Source organism: Montipora foliosa, chromosome 2, assembly GCF_036669935.1.
Source record: "Montipora foliosa isolate CH-2021 chromosome 2, ASM3666993v2, whole genome shotgun sequence".
In the NCBI taxonomy this organism is placed as follows: Eukaryota; Metazoa; Cnidaria; class Anthozoa; order Scleractinia; family Acroporidae; genus Montipora; species Montipora foliosa.
Genome location: NC_090870.1, coordinates 47,969,637 through 47,992,136, shown reverse-complemented (window position 1 = coordinate 47,992,136; position 22,500 = coordinate 47,969,637). Strand labels below are relative to the sequence as shown.

The window sequence follows — 22,500 nt, the reverse complement described above, 5'->3', positions numbered from 1 at the left end:
CTCGGTCTCAGCCGGTGAAGAAGGAAGAGTGTGGTCACTAGTTCGCAATTAGAGCTTGAAATTGAGGGGAGAGGAGAAGAAAGCTTATTTAAAAACTTACGGTTATATTCGCTGTCACCTATATATAATTTATCTCTTTCCTTATGTCTAAAGTATTTCTTGATGAAAAAATTAACCACAAGGAATAAACAGGGGATGAATATTCAAGAGAGCAGGAGAGAGCAGAACGCTAGCTGAAAGCGGTTCGGTGTCACTATTGTTGGTCTCACGTTGCCGTTGGACCTTTCAAGTTCTGTTCAAGTAGTTAAAACTTTCTTGAAAGTCTTACTATGTATTCAAATTGATTTAGTGAACATTGCTTAAAGTCTGAATGGAACAAGAAACATGGCCTTTTGCACGGGGACTTTATCAACGCTTGCCACTTCCTTACATGTGCGGCACGGTTCAGCTCGTGCGTGCGCCTAATTAAATGTTCCAAGATAGCTCGCGCGGGTTTTTTATGGATCGGGCATGACATTTGACTCATCAAGTGGATTGTGCTTTCTGATTCTATGGATTTCGAACGCTAAAATTTGAGAGAATTCGTCGAAAAAGTTGCATTAAATCAGAATTCGAAAAAGTGAGAAAGTAACAATGCAGATAATTATATAATCATTTTTATGTTAAAAACATGAAGTAACCAGTTCATACTTAGTATAAATGGCTGTAGGGAGTGGGACGAATCTGCGAAAGACGCAAACGGAAGTGACGTCATGAAATAGAGGGTACGAACAACCGCTGACTATCTGCAGTAGCTTGCAGTATCAACAAAAGCCACATTTCTAAGCCATTTGGTCCATTGATCTTTTTTTTCGCCTTTATTACATTTGCTCTGAAACACACAACACTTACACAATGCCACAAGAACCAAAACGACCTAAGATCACTTTAAATCGCTTTAGCAAAGTTCGCTAATCTGGGATTTCACTACGTGAGTGCCCAGCCGGAGTGGACTTCTGGGAGTCACAGGGTGTTGAATGACTTGGCCGGGGTAAAATTAGCCTCCAAGAAAAAATATAAGTCACTTGTATCATACTGGCTGTTGTTAACTGACCTCATAAGGCAGGGTTTTCGTATTTAGCAAAGGAAGATTGGCGATATTCTTTATTCACTGCTGTACATGTGATGTTGATTTTTATCTGAGAGCCGAGAACGCGAGTCTTTTTGGAGAGACAGCATGCGGGCGGAATTCCTGTCGGTATTTCATTTGCAAAACTGAGGCTCATTTATAGGTTCTGTCTATTGTACCGCTCAGCGTTATAACGAAAAATTGAGTATGGTCCGAGTTGATGAAATATTGAACTGTACTCATTGTAATTCCGAGTGGGTTCTTTCTGTTGTGTTATTATTTTGTTCAATATGGCTTACATGTTTCTGCATGTGACTAAAAATTAAATTCTATCGTCTGATTAGTGAAATGATGATGCTATTGAAAGAAGTTTCTGCCTGTGGTTCACTTTATCAGTACTCCCTATAGCTACTTACTGCCGCTCTCAGTGAAACCCAAGCCGGGCATCATTGTACAAGGCAACTCTAACTCGTAAGAAGTCTTAGGGCCTGGCCAAACGGGAAATATAAGTGGCTTTTAAACAACATCAACATTGTTTGGTGACCAAACATGCTGACTCAAGTAATTTAAGGCATGGGCCCCAACCTGGCGAAGTAGCAAACACCGAAACAATAACGAGGTTGACACCATCCTTCTAAATGAAAATCAGGTCAAGTTCATTATGTTATGCAAGACCAAAGGAAAAACAAAATGTCATCCAAAGAGAAATACTTGGGAGGAAAAAAATACACACCTTCAAAAAGGAAAATTATCCATTGTTTGATTTAGTTCTATGTACCGTGGCCCCAATTTAACGCGAGCTAATAAGCGGGAACAACATACACAAAATCAGAAGCGCTTTGATTATTATTGCATGTCTTTTCTTCTGTGTTTGTTACCTTTTTCTCGTGTTTTTGGCGTTTAGTGAAAACTACTTAGCCTTACGAGTTGCGAAAACCTGGTAATTATTATTGACCATTAAACATCCTACCCGTGCCTTTTCCCGAGTCACACTTCACCTCCTTTGGGACTGAAAATCGGAGAATATTTTTTTCCTATGGTTGGAAACACGTAATTCGGAAAAATCTTGAAAACTTAAGAGCAAAACCCATCGACGGTTATCTGTCTTCCGGGCTCTCAAAAAAGGGAAAAAAATCCCGCAGAGTGAACAAGCTACCTTAAAAGGTGATGCGACAGCAATCATACCCAGTAAGTGTTCAAACAACAGCATTGTCGTGAGACACAAGGCGCTGCAGCGAAAACCAGGTCAGGATTTGACGAACCCAAAACGTCCATACCAAAGTAGGAGTCGGTAAGACTACTTTTAAAGCGTTTCTTGCGAATACTTTCCTTTTCTCAATGTTTCCGGATACCTTAATCGCCGTTTTTCGCCTGGTGTAAAGCAATCTGTCTTAGCCGGTGAAAAAGAAAGAGTGTAGTCACTAGCTAGTTCGAAATTAGAGCTTGAAATTGGGGGGAGAGGAGAAGAAAGCTTATTTTAAAAACTTACGGCTATATTCGCTGTCAGCCATGTATAATTTATCTCTTTTCTTATGTCTTAAGTACTTATTTCTTGATAAAAAAATTCACCACAAGGAATAAACAGGAGATGAATATTCAAAAGAGCAGAACGCTAGCTGAAAGCTGTTCGGTGTCGCTATTGTTGGTCTCACGTCGCCGTTGGACTTTTTAAGTTCTGTTCAAGAGTTCACAACTTTCTTGAAAGTCTGACTATGTATTCAAATTGATTTAGTGAACATTGCATAAAGTCTGAATGGAACAAGAAACATGGCCTTTTGCACGGGGACTTTATCAACTCTTTCCACTTCTTTACATATGCGGCACGGTTCAGCTCGTGCGTGCGCCTAATTAAATGTTCCAAGATAGCTCGCGCGGACTTTTTTATGGATCGGGCATTATATTTGACTCATAAAGTGCATTGTGTTTTCTGATCCTATGGATTTCGAACGCTAAAATTTGAGAGAATTCGTCGAACAAGTTGCATTCAATCAGAATTCTAAAAAGTGAGAAAGTAACATTCAGATAATTATATAATCATTTTTATGTTAAAAACATGAAGTAATCAGTTCATACTTAGTATAAATGCATGAGGAGCTTAACTTGGGTCAGGAATGTGGGTCCCCGCTGTTTAGGTAAAAAAAAAATTACCAAAATCTCAGTGGGAGTTGTAACGACTCACACTAAATAGGCAGAGCGAGAGACAAAGGGAGAGAGAGGTGTTAATTTCGACACATTTGTTGGGCCGACTTCGACATAAAGTTTTAATGACGACAAATATCTCAAATTACTTTAAATTAATTTTGAGTGACGTCAAAATAGTCCAGACGCAGAATAGGTGCGGTTACACTCACCATGGTAAATGCCATTTCCCATGGTAAATTATCCCACGGTGCCTCACACTTGGGTTTTAGTATACCGTGTTAACTAGGGGTCACACGTTACGAAGATTACCGAGGTAAAACGAAATCTCACGCAATTCATTGGCCCTTGTACCTCGGGCATCAAAACACCCTTCCAACTTCCCACGTTAAATGTCATGGGCGCTTCCACTGATCTTTTTGACGTATCCATGGATATTTAACACGGGAAATTTACCTCGGGAAGCGTCGGTCACACTACTAAATACAGTTTCCCGTGGTAAAAAGGCAATTTACCACGGTAAAAGTGCCCCGTGTAACCGCACCTAATATATCAATCTGAAATATTTCCTAAAACACGGTTTACAACGGCCAGCATCATGCAATTAAAAAATGGAAAATTATTTCTTTATTCTCTTTATTTCAAATTAATTTAAACACAGGCAAATTATATCTTAACTTTCAGGATACCGAGATGCAAGTTGTTTTGCCCGGCATACACGTTTCTCAACAGCAACGTTGAATTGGTTCTTTTATGATTTAAAAGCAAACCATTTTTAAGTTTTATACTTATGGAATTCGATAACTGAGGAATAAAACTCAACAGCTATTACACCTTCGAACATCTGCTTCCCTAATTCTCGGGTTAAACATGAAACGTTGGTGATGTATTGGTGTATTTGTTAATTTAAACACAGGCAAATTATTTCTTAACTGTCAGGCTACCGAGATGCAACTTGATTTGCCTGGCATACACTTTTCTCAACAGCAACGGTGAATTGGTTCTTTTCTGATTTTAAAGCAATCCATTTTTAAGTTTTATACTTCTGGAACTCGATAACTGAGGAATAAAACTCAACAACTATTACACCATCGAACATCTGCTTCCCTAATTCTCGGGTTAAACATGAAACGTTAGTGATGTATTGGTGTATTTGTTAATTTAAACACAGGCAAATTATTTCTTAACTGTCAGGCTACCGAGATGCAACTTGTTTTGCCTGGCATACACTTTTCTCAACAGCAACGTTGAATTGGTTCTTTTCTGATTTTAAAGCAATCCATTTTTAAGTTTTATACTTATGGAACTCGATAACTGAGGAATAAAACTCAACAACTATTACACCATCGAACATCTGCTTCCCTAATTCTCGGTTTAAACATGAAACGTTGGTGATGTATTGGTGTATTTGTTAATTTAAACACAGGCAAATTATTTCTTAACTGTCAGGCTACCGAGATGCAACTTGATTTGCCTGGCATACACTTTTCTCAACAGCAACGGTGAATTGGTTCTTTTCTGATTTTAAAGCAATCCATTTTTAAGTTTTATACTTCTGGAACTCGATAACTGAGGAATAAAACTCAACAGCTATTACACCTTCGAATATCTGCTTCCCTAATTCTCCGGTTAAACATGAAACGTTAGTGATGTATTGGTGTATTTGTTAATTTAAACACAGGCAAATTATTTTGTCAGTTAACTTTTAGGCTACCGAGATGCAACTTGTTTTGCCTGGCATACACTTTTCTCAACAGCAACGTTGAATTGGTTTTTTTCTGATTTTAAAGCAATCCATTTTTAAGTTTTATACACATGAAACTCGATAAAACTCGACAACTATTACACCGTCGAACATCTGCTTCCCTAATTCTCCGGTTAAACATGAAACGTTCGTGATGTATTGTGTATTTGTTAATTTAAAAACAGGCAAATTATTTTGTCAGTTAACTTTCAGGCTACCGAGATGCAACTTGTTTTGCCTGGCATACACTTTTCTCAACAGCAACGGTGAATTGGTTCTTTTCTGATTTTAAAGCAATCCATTTTTAAGTTTTATACTTATGGAACTCGATAAAACTCAACAACTATTACAACGTCGAACATCTGCTTCCCTAATTCTCCGGTTAAACATGAAACGTTAGTGTATTGGTGTATTTGTTAATTTAAACACAGGCAAATTATTTCTTAACGTTCAGGCTACCGATATATAATTTGTTTTGCCTGGCATACACTTTTCTCAACAGCAACGGTGAATTGGTTCTTTTCTGATTTTAAAGCAAACCATTTTTAAGTTTTTTTCTCATGGAACTCGATAACTGAGGAATAAAACTCGACAGCTATTACACCTTCGAACATCTGCTTCCCTAATTCTCCGGTTAAACATGAACGTTAGTGATGTATTGGTGTATTTGTTAATTTAAACACAGGCAAATTATTTCTTAACGTTCAAGCTACCGAGATATAACTTGTTTTGCCTGGCATACACTTTTCTCAACAGCAACGGTGAATTGGTTCTTTTCTGATTTTAAAGCAATCAATTTTTAAGTTTTATACTCATGGAACTCGATCACGGGGGAATAAAACTCAACAGCTATTACACCTTCGAATATCTGCTTCCCTAATTCTCCGGTTAAACATGAACGTTAGTGATGTATTGGTGTATTTGTTAATTTAAACACAGGCAAATTATTTGTTAACTATCAGGCTACCGAGATGCAACTTGTTCTTCCTGGCACACACTTTTCTCAACAGCAACGGTGAATTGGTTCTTTTCTGATTTTAAAGAAAACTATTTTTAAGTTTCATACTTATGGAACTCGACAAGTGAGGAACTGGGAAATTTAGAATGCCCAATTGTAGCTGTGTAAAATTTCATTCCGGGCTAATTGATTTCCCAGCATGTCACAGGGAGGCACATTCAATATTAATCACAGACTTATCAATTTCCTGCTATCGTGATATCCTGATATCATGAAATTGAACCTAACAGCAATTATTTTACCTCAACGTTTGAGCGTGAGCCTGTATACCGGAAAGGCTTCCAGCACCGAATTCCCCGACGTCAACATTGTTTACTGCCTCCATAACTCGTTTGAAAACATCTGAATACAGTAATCCATGACATTCAGACGACAACTGCTCAATTAATCCCCCCACAGAGGCCAACCAAAGTTATTCCGTAAGCTTCGTCCACGTTTTTACCAGAATTTCGGACGGCGAGTCTAATCTGCAGGTCTCAGGTCGTAGGTCACAGGTTGCAGGTCATTGTTTCACCAATACAGAAAGTATCCTAAACATTCTTAAAAGCTAATCTTAGGCCTAATTAGGCCTAAACAAAAGTTTTTAGGCCTAAGGTTAGCTTTTAAGAATGTTTAGGATGCTTTCTGTATTGGTGAAACAATGACCTGCAACCTGTGACCTGCGACCTGCGATCTGCAGATTAGACCCGCCGAATTTCGGAACGTGATCACCATTTTCCCGCAAAAAATTGCCGACTTGAAGGCGACAAATCTCTCTTCGAAAGAGCTGAAAAAACTTTCCTTCGACAAATTGACTAACATTTTACCCTGGATGCCAGAGGTCTTCTCGCTCATCAGCGGCGAGGAGCGTCGAAGTAGTGCTGGTCGGCGAGAGACGACGGCGACCTGTACCATTTTTCCCCGGGTGAGAGAGTTAATCCATAAATCCTATAGAACAAAAAATGGTTCCGTGCCCCAGCACTAACTGCCACTGTCGATGCGCGCAAACGAACTGAAATAGATTTGTGTTCCCCACAAAATTCATCTCGCCCCTAAATATGGTTATTCAATAAAAAAATAACTACTTTTTTCTGCTCAACGTAAGTTCACAGTACAATCTGATCGATCCTGAATGCTTTAACACTTTTCTGAATACGAAACACCTTTTGAGTTATGTTTTTAGCCTTTGTTGACGGATATCTACACCGTCAGGAGACGCCCAGCCGAGAATTCATGAGTCGGCTTAAGCTCCTCATGGTTGTAGAGTGTGGGACGAATCTGCGAAAGACGCAAACGGAAGTGACGTCATGAAATAGAGGGTACGAACAACCACTGACTATCTGCAGTAGCTGTGCAGTATCAACAAAAGCCACATTTCTAAGCCATTTGGTCCATTGATTTTTTTTTTCGCCTCTATTACATTTGCTCTGAAACACACAACACTTACACAATGCCACAAGAACCAAAACGACCTAAGATCACTTTAAATCGCTTTAGCAAAGTTCGCTAATCTGGGATTTCACTACGTGAGTGCCCAGCCGGAGTGGACTTCTGGGAGTCACAGGGTGTTGAATGACTTGGCCGGGGTAAAATTAGCCTCAAAGAAAAAAATATATGACCTCATTAAGCAGGGTTTTCGTATTTAGCAAAGGAAGATTGGCGATATTCTTTATTCACTGCTGTACATGTGATGTTGATTTTTATCTGAGAGCTACGCCAGTCTTTTTGGAGAGACAGCATGCGGGCGGAATTCCTGTCGGTATTTCACTTGCAAACCTGAGGCTCATTTATAGGTTCTGTCTATTATACCGCTCAGCGTTATAACGAAAAATTGAGTATGGTCCGAGTTGATAAAATATTGAAGTGTACTCATTGTAATTCCGAGTGGGTTCTTTCCGTCGTGTTATTATTTTGTTCAATGTGGCTTACATGTTTTTGCATGTGACTAAAAATTAAACTCTGTCGTCTGATTAGTGAAATGATGATGCTATTGAAAGAAGTTTCTGCTTGTGGTTCACTTTATCAGTACTCCCTATAGCTACTTACTGTCACTCTCAGTGAAACCCAAGCCGGGCATCATTGTACAAGGCAACTCTAACTCGTAAGGCGTCTTAGGGCTTGGCCAAACGGGAATATAAATGGCGTTTAAACAACATCAACATTGTTTGGTGACCAAACATGCTGACTCAAGTAAATTAAGGCATGGGCCCCAACCTGGCGAAGTAGCAAACACCGAAACAATAACGAGGTTGACACCATCCTTCTAAATGAAAATCAGGTCAAGTTCATTATGTTATGCAAGACAAAAGAAGTACAAAATGTCATCCAAAGAGAAATACTTGGGAGGAAAAAATTACGCACCTTCAAAAAAGAAAAATACCCATTGTTTGATTTAGTTCTATGTACCGTGGCCCCAATTTAACGCGAGCAAATAAGCGGGAATACACAAAATCGAAAGCGCTTTGATTATTATTGGATGTCCTTTCTTCTGTGTTTGTTACTATTTTCTCATGCTTTTGGCGTTTAGTGAAAACTACGTAGCGTTACGAGTTGCGAAAACCTGGTAATTATTATTGAACATTAAACAATCATCCTACCCGTGCCTTTACCCGAGTCACACTTCACCTCCTTTGGGACTGAAAATCGGAGAAAACACTTTTCCTGTGGTTGGAAACACGTAATTCGGAAAAATCTTGAAAGCTTAAGAGCAAAACTCATCGACAGTTATCTGTCTTCCGGGCTCTCAAAAAAGGGAAAAAAATCCCGCAGAGTGAACAAGCTACCTTAAAAGGTGATGCGACAGCAATCATACCCAGTAAGTGTTCAAACAACAGCATTGTCGTGAGACACAAGGCGCTACAGCGAAAACCAGGTCAGGATTTGACGAACCCAAAACGTCCATACCAAGGTAGGAGTCGGTAAGACTACTTTTAAAGCGTTTCTTGCGAATGTTTTCCTTTTCTCAATGTTGCCGGATACCTTAATCGCCGTTTTTCGCCTGGTATAAAGCACTCTGTCTCAGCCGGTGACAAAGAAAGAGTGTAGTCACTAGCTAGTTCGCAATTAGAGCTTGAAATTGGGGGGAGAGGAGAAGAAAGCTTATTTTAAAAACCTACGGCTATATTCGCTGTCACCCATGTATAATTTATCCTCTTTCCTTATGTCTTAAATATTTCTTGATAAAAAAATTCACCACAAGGAATAAACAGGAGATGAATATTCAAAAGAGCAGAACGCTAGCTGGAAGCTGTTCGGTGTGGGTATTTTTGGTCTCACGTCGCCGTTGGACTTTTCAAGTTCTGTTCAAGTAGTTAAAAACTTTCTTGAAAGTCTGACTATGTGTTCAAATTGATTTAGTGAACATTGCATAAGGTCTGAATGGAACAAGAAACATGGCCTTTTGCACGGGGACTTTATCAACGCCTGCCACTTCTTTACATGTGCGGCACGGTTCAGTACGTGCGTGCGCCTAATTAAATGTTCCAAGATAGCTCGCGCGGCTTTTCATGGATCGGGCATTGTGTTTTCTGATCCTATGGATTTCGAACGCTAAAATTTGAGTGAATTCGTCGAAAGAGTCGCATTAAATCAGAATTCTAAAAAGTGAGAAAGTAATGCAATCTTCCTCAATCTAGAAAGCGGCACAGAAAATCATAAAAAGACTGCACCTGTCAGACAATGAAGTTGTATATACAGAAGAAGAAATTCTAAAAAAAGCCAAATCATTTTACCAAAAGCTATACTCTTTAACAGTGTCACCTGATAACCAATATGACGAAATTTTCTTTCCCCACGGAAACATTGCAACACTGACTGAACGAGAGCAAAACGAATGTGGATGCCTCTTGACGGAGGCTGAATGTAGAAAGTCTTAAATCTATGCAGTCAAATGAAAGCCCAGGAACAGATGGTTTATCACCAGAGTTTTATAAAGTGTTCTGAAAGGATATATCTTTCTATCTTCTAAATGCCTTGAACCATGCAATACACTATGGGTTGTCTATCTATCACTCAGAGGAGAGGAATAATTACCTTCATACCTAAAAAGCATAAACCAATAAATATATTAAAAAACTCACGTCCCATCACTCTTCTTAATTATGACTACAAAATTGCCTCCAAATGCATTGCAAATGGAATTCAAAAAGTCTTGCCCGGCAAAGCTTATGAATAACGATCAAACTGATTTCTAATTAAAACTAGATTCATCGACGAAAACACACGACTTCATCGGTATAATTCACTACCCCAGCACGAAACAAATTCCTTGCTCGGTTACTATTCATTGATTCAGTTCGAGAAAGCCTTTGATAGCATTGAATGGGCCTTTATTGAAAATACTTCTGGATGTTCTTTAGTGGCATGGTTTAGGCTCTTCTACAACAACATCAGTAGCTGTCAGGGTCGGCCAGGGTTTTTGGGTATACGGTATACAGGGGCTTTTTAAATCGGGTATACGGTATCTATATTGCAGCTTAAATACAGGTATTCGGTATATCACTTTCTTTGGATTTCAGGTATACAGTATACAATGCTTCCATTAATTTTGGGTATTTTGCCCCCCCCTTCCCTGGCCGAACCTGAGCTGTGCTCGAAACAACGGATGGGAGTCTGATTTTTTTCCCTCTGTTGTCCATTGTCTTCATATCTCTTTCTCGTCTGTGCAGAAATTTTGGTAAGTGCGGTTAGAAACGATAATGAAATCAGAGGATTCAAAGTTCTAGAGAAAGGAAGCAAAATCTCTCAATATGCCGACGATACAACCTTAATTCTTGATGGATCAGAATCATCCTTTTCCAGGTACTACAAAAAGAATGAAGCTCTTTGGATTGGTCCGTATAAAAACTCGGAAACTACTATTCCATCTTCTAAGCCAATTCTATGAGCAAAAGATAAACGGTACATGTTTTAGGAGTTTCTCAAAATCTATCGACGCATATTTAAACACGAACTTCACGGAAAAAATAAACAAACTTCAAAGTATCCTTAACAACTGGTCGGCAAAAAGATTCACCGTCCTACTAGGAAAGATCACCGTCCTAAAATCATTGGCGATATCACAAATGGTCTATTTGCTCTCATCTCTACCGACCTCTCAAAAAACATTGCATGATGTCACTGCAAAATTATATGACTTCCTTTGGGACGGGAAAGGTGATAAAATAAAAAGAACGGAAATTATTGACAACTATATTACGGGTGGATTAAAAATGATTGATATCCGAAATTTCAATACATTTCTCAAAGTGAAACGGCCACAAGGCTACTTAGATTCAGATAATAAAGGCAAATGGAAGGTTTTAATTGATTTTAGTATAAACACACAGGTGATTATACAAAATCGCGCGCTCTCATTGGCTCGCTATCTCGGATTATCAGCCGATAATCACCTCGACGGACAAAATGGCTGCCAGTAGTCGTTTTTCCACTGTAAGTGAAGATGATGTACTTTTTTCTCTTTTTTGAAATAATCACCTGTGAATTTATACCAGAAACCCATAATGGGTTTCTGTTTATACTAAAACAATTATTCGCCTCAGGCTCAGTGATTATCGGTGAATATTCACCTAGACTTCGTCTCGGTGAATATTCACCGATAATCACTTCGCCTTCGGCGAATAATTGTTAAATATAGTAAGGTACGGCGGTAGGCTGTTGATCCTACAACAACGCGATGCAAAACAGCTTGTAATACAAGATCCGTTCGTGAAGAAGGTTATAGAGTACTAGTGGACCATTATAAATTAGCGTGAGAAAAATTTAGACTTGGAATCGGCATACATATGGCATAATTCGCTGATTATCATGGAGAAAAAGCCCTTCTTTTACAAATCATGGTTTAATGCAGGCCGTGTATTAAGGCCTCACTAAAAAAAAAAGCCACATCACCTCTAAAAAAGCCAAGACAAATGGATGAAAGAGATAGCAATAGCTGAAAACACAACAGTCCATTGGGAAATAATCTATTTGCTAGCCTTTAAATGCACTAAAGAAACAAAACTTAGAAAATTTCAATTCAGACTTCTTCATCGAAGAATTGCGACTAACGATTTTGTCAACAAAATAGGATTACAACTGTCTGATCATCATTGTACGTACTTTCTGCGGAGAAGAAACTGAAAATCTAAGTCATTTATTCCTGAGGTGTAAATACTCCAAATCCTTTTGGGAAAAATGTTCTCAATGGTTTGCAAAAACCATCTCCAATATGGAAGGATTCGTCCCCTCAGAGGCCATACTTCTCGGTATAGTTACTGAATCAACAAAAAAAAAATTATTACACCAGCTGATACTTGTCGCCAGATATTATATTTACTCTCAAAAAAGAAACCGTACAGTTTTCAATTTACAAAACATGTTTCGACATACTAATGTCATCTTCAGTTGCAAATGAGCTTTGTTAACGGTTGTACACTTAAAAAAAGCTCATTTGCAACTGAAGATGACATGAGTATGTCGAAACATGTATTGTAAATTGAAAACTGTCGTTTCTTTTTTGAGAGGTATTGTTACTCTGCTATCTTTACGTCCGTTTGGAAATGTTATATTTACACTGAAGGAAACACGACCTAATCTCGAAATATACAATCAGCTTATTTACAATACTTTATAAATCGAAAACAAAATTGCAATAGTTAATAACTCCGTGCATTTTTTCAAAACGAAATGGCCCTGTTTTAAAAACATAGAACATTTTCAATCAATCAATCAAGTGAGTGATGCGAGGCGTGGGAGAACCCCTGTTACTGTATTTGTGTTTGTGTTTGTCTTCTAAGTTTTTTTTTTTAAAGTAATGTTGTATAGCAGAGCCATAAACTAGTATTGTTGCATTGTAAACCTGTGTGTATTGTTATTGCCAACGAGTCAGGCCTTCTGAAGACAGAAGGCCTGGCGAGGCGGCAGCTTATAGAGCCGCGAGAAGATTTTTAGGCGGACGAAATCTCAGAAGCGCTTCAAATTTGAGTGTAATGTAGACCAAAAGCTGTAATGTAGACCAAAGCGATGAAATGTTGACCGTAGCGATAACCAATGAGAGTGCCGCACGAGTACGCCGCGTGATGTTTGCAGCCGCCAGATCACGCAAGCTTGGCTCGTTGGCACTTTAGCGACAGCTATAACTAGTTATTAAATGTAATGCATTATAACTCATAATGATTGGCATGTTAATATAAAGGTACTGAATAGCAATAAGCTTTAATTTAGGATATAGTAGAGCCATAAACTAGTATTGTTGCCTTGTAAACCTGTGTGTATTGTTATTATTAGAGGTTCTGTAGAGTTTATCTTACTGTAAGTGTGTAAATTGAAAAACTTAAAAAAAAAAAAAAAGAAAGAAATATATAACAAAAAGAAAATTGTTGCGTGCATTTTTACGTCAGACAGGTGATTAATTACTTCTTATTAACCAAGCTGGAGGCCCGTTGGCTATTTTCATTCATAAGCAACTTTTCAATTTAAGGAGAACTGCAAGGAAAGGTTACGTTTTTACAAACGTTGGCAGTTGTTGGCCGTGTAGCACTATAAATTTCAACAGACTTAACTGGTTCATATGGGGTACAAACATAGCACTTCACATTACTCTCTAATCAGTAAAGTCTGTTCAGTTTATGGCCCTAGTGCAATGCTGTTTACATGAAGTAGAAAAAAAAAAAAAAGACAAATTAGCGGGGTTTCTACTTCAATTTGCTGTCGGACATCTTTCGGTCAAAATTCTGCTCCTACATTAAGTCCATTGAAATGTAATGCATTATAACTCATAATGATTGGCATGTTAATATAAAGGTACTTAATAGCAATAAGCTTTAATTTAGGATATACGTAGTACTTCTGTTAGAGCGTTATAAATACCACGATGTAGGAGAAAAAATAACAGTGAACACCATTTCAGGATAAGTGACACGAGATCGCTGGACAACTTAAATCAGGTGAACTTGCAATGTTGCTAGTGAAATTTTGTGCATCTTGACTTTTTTTTAAATTCCTGTCTGTGCGGCAATTTTTTTTTGTCTAGTTGGAATGGTTCCAAATAATGATGATATTCGGTGAAAAACGTCTTTAATCATGATAGCTTTTGGAAACGACTCCCTCCTACGACTCAGGCAGTCTCACACCAGTTCGAGTTTAGTAATACATGTTTCCGCCCCGGTCCGAGTCATTAATTCGTGTTGGTCAGCAACTGGAATGAGTGAAAGCGGCATGAACGGAATGTTCAGACCGACTTTATGTAAACAGAAACGAGTATTTGTATGGAGACCAATCTGAAATCGCTCCCCGTCTTCGTTTCGTACCGGTCTCATGTAATCAGGGCCTTACAATTGCCAAGAAGTCTGTGACTGACCGCCGCAGTGCACATCACATACAGCAATTAAAACATTCGTAACTGATTATGATCTATCATGCCATGTTTGATACCAACTGGTTACGTGATTTCTTCAAGTGGATCAAGCCTTGAAGCTTTTAAGCCGCTTCTACGTGTTTCGAAAATGGGAGGTGTTTTTATTTTACATATTTTGGTTTTATACTCTTAAAGTTTTCTTAGTCTGTTAGGTCGTGCAACGTAGCGTTTTGTCGAATGAGAGGACTGAGTGATCCTCGCACTTAAGCAATTAATTTTCTCTTATAAAGACACCTGAAAAATTCAGGTGGTTGCAACAGGAGCCATAGCGATGCCAGTGCGCGTGCAATGCTCTACAAACTGAGCTATGAAGCCACACAGTCACGAGAGGAGCAGGTCAATTTGTTGAGCTCATTTGTTTCCGTCAAAGACTCGATGAATGAAATGAAATGTGTATGTAATTGAAGTGCAGGTTATAGACGAAAGAGAGAAGTGATCGTCTCACTGAGCTAGACAACTTAAGCAATTGTCTCCTATTTAGACACCCAAGACCAGGCAATCACGGAACTCGCGACTTTTTCGGGGTTTCGATAACCAGGCAATTTAGTGATAGAAAAAGTTGTGATCTTGACGGGTAGGGCTCACCTGATGCTACTTCGCTGTAAGCTAACTTCGTTGCGCCGGGCATTCTCTTTCGACAGAGATCTTTTTCAGTGTAAGGGAGTGGGTGTCGTAAATACGCTGTGATCAGTGGAAGAAGTTGTTTTTTGTGTGGAAACCATCTGTTTTGGTTTTTAAATTTCCTTGGTTTTTTCGAAGAGGTTTTCCCTAACTCGTCGCCTTGGTGTGCTTGAGGAAGCTCAAGGACTTAATATTACTTAATAATTAAGCTTTCCCCACCCTCAGCCTAAATGAAAGAATCTTCAAAAACGTCATGAAGTTCCTTCTGAAACTAATTTCTTAAAAAATGTTTTGATAATTGTACCAGAAGAAATTTCTAACCAACTTCCAGTAAAGTCTGCATTCATCATTGGAACAACCCAAGATGGCCGCTTCCTCGCTCCAAGGTGAAAGGCTCAACTTGTACGCGCCTGCCATCCAAAAATGGTTGGCGCAGATTTGATGGCTTACCAAAGAGCATGATACAAGTGACCCAAAATGAATAGCATCCGCGTAGTTTCATGATCATATGGGCGTCGAACACTGATATTTATGTGAATCAGACTTAAAGACCACTAAAATCAGAAACAAAGGAAGAATTTAAGGTAGATATAAAAAAACTCCTTGATTTGTAGATCGAAAAATGTCACAGTGATAAAAATCTGCGATAAATCAGTACTATCTTTTGATCGACCGATCCGCGGTCATCCTCAAGCTCGAGTGTAGGATTGAAAAAATTCAACTTCTGTACAATCTTGAAAAACTAGGATGTGGCATGATATTTGCATTCGCTCAAAGTAAAAAACAAATAGTATATAGATAAGCTGGGCTGATGAAAGTTGGTACGGTTTTAATCAACGCTTTGTCAGAGAACAGAGGAACAAGCTGTTTCTTAATAGCCTATAAAATGACATTATATACTGAAAGCTTTTGATCCCCTTTATTCTGTAACATACGTTCCTTCTGCAATTTAATTTCGGACATCTGGCCTTACTATTTAGCCCGCTTCTGAAATTCTGGTGAATGAGATTTTGTGGATAAATTAAAGGAGTGTCTTTTGCACAGCTATGGGCGTGAGGACAAAAAAAGTGGATTTATTATACAAGAAAAAACTTCATTTGACCAACTTGTTTTTTATTTTTGAAATGGGTGAAGTGAGGGGGAATGAGATCGTGTTTGCATGTGTATCTAAGTGATAGATTTCTAAACGGGTGGGCTTTTTTGTCACGGGCGGAAAAGCATTAATTTGCCAGGTGAAAAGTTTCATAACTTAAAGTAGATATCATAAATGGATAATGGTAGTAAACGTTATGCATTTGAAATGCATTTGCTATGGATAAAAGACCGTAAAACCCGGTTTTAATGAAAACAACGTCGGCCTCGAAAACAGAAGCGTACGTGAACACAAGTGAAATCAGCAAGGATGCGGGATTACTGGAAATATAATAAATTTAATCATGCAAAGATTTGGGAATTTAAAATCTTTCACGTAGTTTCAAAGATATCCGTTCCCTATAGGCGGCAATAATCTTTTAATTGGTCTGTTTAAATGATCATGGTTTACCGTGAACAACATCTGTGGGGAAAGATTTACCGGTGAAAAACACTTAGTATATATCGCACACAAAATAACATCATGTTGTGACAACATCCTCAAAATATGTCGAAGAGTTGTGAAATGTGGGAAATTTTGAAGTTTAAAACAGTTACTATTTCTTTCGCAAACATCTGCAATAGTGCGCTGAGCCTTGACTTTCAGATTTTTTCTTTCTCGAAATGACTCTATAGCTAGCCGGGAATCCATAAAAATGGCTCATTTGATATTTCATCATCTGCAGCTGTGATGGTTTCGTTTTTCCTGAAAACGGAATAGTCATACAGCCAGGCGGATGAAATATGGAATTGTTTAATAATATCGTTCGATAAAACGGCATCTCCTATTTTCGAAACAGTACAGGCCATTTCAAGTGTGATGCTAACAAAGCGTTTTTATGATATTACGGCTAATTATCATTCACCAATAAATAGGCCTACAATTTAGGACCCCCATTAGTTATTCTTCTTTTTTCGCTCAAGGGAAAAATGCGAACTAGCAAGTTGAAATAATTGTTTTTTGGGAGGGCGGTTAAAAAGGGCAGGGTTGCCCGATTATTCTTGGAAATTAGCGTCTGATTCAATAAAGGATTCTTAAAGCAAACGTGGTTCTCAAGACAAATGTAACAATTTCTTCGCAAGTTATCGGCATAACGCAAACAAATATGTGGATTTTAGTATTTGGACGGTCAATGGGATTAAAGTTACTTTTTCTGGCAAAATACAGATAATAAGAGGGATATATCCTATGTGTTTTTTTGTTGGATCGAAGTAATAAGCTCAAGGCAATTGCAACTGAAAAATCCATTATTCTTGATAAAAAGAGATAATGGTATTTTTAATATCCTGAAACCTATTACTTCCCTTTGGAAATTGGAGAGATCAATTATCGTTTGTTCTGAAAGTGTTAATCGCATTTCACCGAATTTCATTCTTGATTCCATCAAAAAAAGAGCCACGTTTTTTCTCGCATTATGCATTGGTTAGGTGCATAAAGGTTTAGATAACAATGGAGTTTTCTTAAAAGATTGCGCCTTGCTGTATGGTTCAAATGGTTTAACGAGTTTTAAGATGTATTATTAGCTCGAGTCCCGGAAAAATTACACAAGGTGCTAATTAAAAGTGATCTTTGCGCAGCTAAATGTTTACACTGATTGATTTATTGTATCAGCTTCAAGATGATTCGGATTCAAAGCTCGAGAGAAAAATACACAATTTAAACATTTGTTCTACGTGTCTAGATTAGCTTCGGATGTGCTTTCATTGAAGACGACAAATACTTCATTAAAACACCCACAATTAGATGGATGATTATAAAGATGAGCGACAAGTTAGATCGACGCATCCTTCAACCAACAGTAAAACAGTAAACGAGTTCGTTGCTGGTCAACTAGAATACATTTATTCATTGTACACCCGTCGAGCAGGCCTCGCTGTCTCCACCAACAAAAAGGCAAGCTGTATTTTTTCATTTCTCTTTCTTGCTTGATCTCTCTTTTTGGTGCGCAAGGTTCGTCGTTTGAGGAAATTTAGACAAAGCTGTTCAGTTGGGTTTAGGGTTAGTTATTCCTAGACCCTCACTAGTGTTCTTTGTTGCTTTGAGTCTTTCGCCTCCATGGAGGTGCATTTCATTCAGACATTTCATGTAGAACAGATTCCATCAGTTGTGAATGAGCAGAAAGGCCCTCACGCTGTTCGTGATAACAAAGACACCGAGTATAATCCACGAGTGCAACTGACAAAATTTCCCTTCTTCAATAGTCATCTGTTAGTACAGTTACATGTGTTTGAGAGTATGAAAATGGCACCTTCTTTATTTTTATTTTTTGCACCAAGCAAAAAGTACACTCAAAATATTGTTTTCGCTTGTTTAAATGATACTTTTTATCAGCCTCTCTCTATATGTACAACTCTGGAAGACTATCGGTTAAAAAAAAAAAAAATCTCAAAGTATATCCGACTCCATCAAGTTATTCTTAGTTATTGGTTTTGCTTGGATTACTTTATTTCAATCTTAACTTAAGCCAAATACGTGAGATGCCAGAAACTCGGCTATGCTCAGCTTTTTAATTTTTACTCTTTGTAACGCAGAATAATTACTTGCTCAGCTATAGGCTTGCAGTGACATGTTTAATTTTTCTAATTGAATCTCTTCCTTCAGTGACATCTTTTCAAAGAGTACCGCGCACAGTCCGGATTCTTTACTTCATAACTTATTTTCCTATTATTAGCTCTCCTCTTCCCCTGGAGAAAATAGCTCAGAACCAAAATGAAGATCGAGTTACAGAACCACAAGATCACATTTAATAGCAAATTGGTTGCGTAAGGTTCCGAATTAAAAGCCCACACCCATATCAATTCAAAGGCTTCGTTTCTATAAAACTGGCAGTAAAGGAAGTTTAATTTCACAGTTCTTTCAGCCGAAAAAGGGAATTAAGCCATTCATCAAAAGATTAAATTGCCTCGTTGACTGTGTTCTTCAAAAAAACAAATTTGAGAGGACTGTACAGCTTATCTTATATTAACTGTCTCTTTGCTTCCCGCTTTGGTAAATATATGAAGATTAATCGATTAATTTAACGAATTCATTTCAGTTCTCTTCTTCGCATAAAGCATAAAAAAGCCTTGAAGAAATTAAATTCGATCTAGTCTGGCTCCTCCCTTCGGGAAAAAATATGCTTAATCCAATCGTATTCAGAGAAAAGAAAGAAAAAAAAATGACCACAGCAAATGTGAGAGATGATTTCTACGAAGGATTACTCCATTAATGAAATCCTAAACGAATCTAGTTCGTTGGGGAAAAAAATATGATAAGTCCAAGCTAATTATATTGTACCATGAAGGCAGCGGCCAATTTTTGAGGCGCAAAATTCTTGTTTGATGGATCGAAAGAAAACTTCATTTTTTCAGTTTACAAAAAGCCTTTTGCTTTAATTTTCGCTTTTCGCAAACCAAATTAAAAAGGCAAAATAAAAAAAGAAGCAAAAAAGTAATAATAATAAAAGAGTGAGAAAAGCATCTGGTTCTCTGACAGATTATCCATGACGCCCAGGTATTTGTTATTTGTACGGTTTTATAGTCATGTTGTCGTTTCGTCAGCGTTCTTTGTAAATATTCAATAAACTGCGGAAATCAGTTAAGCATGGACCATAAGCAACAGAGGAAGGCAATGCGACAGATAGGAATAATTATTTTGCTGTGCCGCGGAGAAGCAAAGATATTCGGAAAATTGAACGAATTTGAACAAAGTCGTACAAAAAATATCGGTCACAATTTTAACACTCAAAGCTCTTGATGCTTATCAGTGTATTGTCTTGACACAAGTATAGGTTTTCAATTCTTTTAAGTTTGAAAAATAAGATGCTTTCTTATTTTGGGTGAAAAAAAAATTTCATTGGCATCACAATGAATTTAAAAAGAAGTGATTTCTTTTTCTCTTTGAAGCGTATTGATAAAATGGCCAGCTCTTGAGTCGCACGTCCCTTAACCAATCAGCTTTCCTTTAAAACCCCAGCAGGCTGATTACTTCAGGGATTCGTTTCCTTTTTTTTGCGTCGTTCCTTATGTAGCTATTAAGATTCTGACTTGTATTTCCTGCCTCGAATTATTCGATTGATGCTCTCGAATTCGTGGCGTGCACACTTCATATAAAGAAACGAAGAAGGAAATTCGCATGTTACTTTAGAAGCTTTTCGATCTCTAGACTCTTCAAAACACTTTTTTGAATAAGCTACTTCCGTCATTTTAAAACTCAACTTGATAAGAAACCTTAGAGGACACAAACAATCTTGTTAAGTTGTTATTTTGGGGCCCCATCAGCCTCACCATCAGAAAGAATCTTAATGTATATGTCGAACGAAGAGAAACGCAAAAGTTCTATGGTCATTGTTACTGGGGTACAATGACAAGCCACGTTCGCGGGCATACATGCTGGGACTGTATCACCAAACTGCGAACTTCAGAAAATCTGCGATACCGGCGCAATGCTATGCCAACTGAGCTTTAAAGATATTGAATTAGCTATGAAGCCACACATGTAGTTGAAAGCAGGTAAATTTGTTCTCGTGAACAAATGAACCCAACAAATTGACCTGCTCCCAACTGTATGGCTTCACAGCTAATTCAGTATCTTTAACGCAAAAGTTGCTTATTGAAAACTACAGCAACTCTGGTATTAAATGTCATTACATTATAACAAAAGTTGTCTTCTGTACTGTAGTGGCGTATCGCAAGAGCCGTGGTATTTCAGAGGATACTAGTAAGCTTTGGGCTCCCAGAAGCCTCTTTCACAAGAATGTACAGGGCTTTCAAAAGCTCTCACGGTTTTTTTGAGCAATAGAGTTGACATAAAATAACGTGAAAGTCAAGGATGTGGAAAATAATTATCATTATTTGAAACGAAAATCCGAGAACTGAATTCAAATGCATGGAAAGAATTTTTCCCCAGGCTGCTTTTATCGCAGCATTCCTTGGATCAGAACGACAGTACTTCATCTGGTCTGGCGGAAATTGGTTAGACAATTTTACCATGTACATCACCACCTATTCTTCGTCAAACTCCCACGAACGTCGATCTGTCATATTTCGTGGCCTTTATAAAAACTGACATATTTTATAATCTATTTCCTTATAGGAATGTTGAGCCAACTAGTGCTTGTAACCCTAGTACTGGGTATATATGGACTATTTTTACCCGCCGTCAAGGGTGCCGATTTGACAGAAATCAAAGACGATGCAGACCACAATCATCGATGTCCCCCCGGGTATTGGTGTAGAAAGAAGCGTGAGTTTGATGGTACAGAATGTCCCAGGGGATTTGTTTGCAATTCGAAGCGATCGAAAATGAGCAGCAGTCGCTGTCCACCCGGTTACTGGTGCCGCAGAGGTGACCTTGTCATTGAAGATGAAACCGACCCAGAGAAATGCCAAGAAGAGTAAGTTCTATAAAGTTCAATCAATCAATCAATCAATCAATCAATCAATAATCAATAATCTTTTATTAGCTCAAGAAGAAAATACAATGAAAGAGATTACAACAAGAGGAAGAAAAATAAAAAATAAAAATGGAATACTAAAGCAAGGCTAAAAGAAAGTTCGAGCTTGGGAGCTAAACCTTAATTAAGCTCGATCCTTTCCACGGTTCATTATTTCCATACAAGAGCGAATGGATTGGACTCCTTTCGCATTGATAGGTCTGCCCGTTGACAATCATGATATTTACCCAGGAAGCTTTACTCAACGAATGTGGTTTTCAGGGAGGTCCTGAAAACGATGAAATTGGAATTGGTTGGTTTTTAAGGACAGGAAAAAAACCGAAGAACCCGAGGAACAACCTCTCTAAACTAAAAAGATCTATTTATACTGGGACGTTTGTTTTTCAGAGAATGGTGTAAAGTGCCAGAGTCAACCGCTAAGGATGGTCGCTCTTTTGATCGATGCCCACCTGGATACTGGTGCCGAAAGAAGAGACTGATCGAAATGCTGTCGAAACGAAAATGTCTGAGGCAGCTTAATTGTTTGAACGACGACTGGGAAGAGAATGAAAACTGTCCCCCAGGGTACTGGTGTAAGAAGAAGAGAGACGCGATTCAGCAGTCGGCAAAGAAGAACAACTGCCGACGTGGATTTTTATGCAAGAAGGCGACGTTATCTGAACATGAATGATAAAAGAGGAATCGTTCTGGGACGATACAAATTTGGAAATTGTTTCAATGAATTATTAAAAAGCCTCCATTATTTTAGATTAAGCAATTGCATGAGTACTGTAAATAAAATCGTCCTCATTTGCGAGATCACTTGATTTGAACTGACTGGCGTGTAATATGCCCTAGGTAAGTAGTTGATTTAAATAAAAATGGTATCTGAGTAATGTTTCATTTTTATTTTATTAAGATGAATTAAAATATTTGAAATAATTAGTCATT

The 22,500-nt window shown here is 38.1% G+C and overlaps 1 protein-coding gene across 6 annotated transcripts in view; it reads left to right on the top strand.

Annotated features, from left to right (window-relative positions):
- LOC137993368 (neurogenic locus notch homolog protein 3-like) overlaps positions 1-22,441 on the top strand; it is a 22,688-nt gene extending 247 nt beyond the window's left edge. Inside the window, exons 1-3 of one of the 6 annotated variants that reach the window (XM_068839172.1) lie at positions 2,310-2,399; positions 21,210-21,510; positions 21,958-22,441. In XM_068839172.1, the coding sequence (XP_068695273.1) occupies positions 21,212-21,510; positions 21,958-22,240 (582 nt within the window). In that variant the 5' untranslated portion in view covers positions 2,310-2,399; positions 21,210-21,211 and the 3' untranslated portion in view covers positions 22,241-22,441. Of the gene's footprint in view, positions 1-2,309; positions 2,400-8,744; positions 8,907-13,817; positions 13,914-17,872; positions 18,030-21,209; positions 21,511-21,957 lie in introns of those variants that run through there. The other 5 variants (XM_068839174.1, XM_068839173.1, XM_068839171.1 and 2 more) reach the window with 5 other exon arrangements.
- Positions 22,442-22,500: the final 59 nt, after the last annotated feature.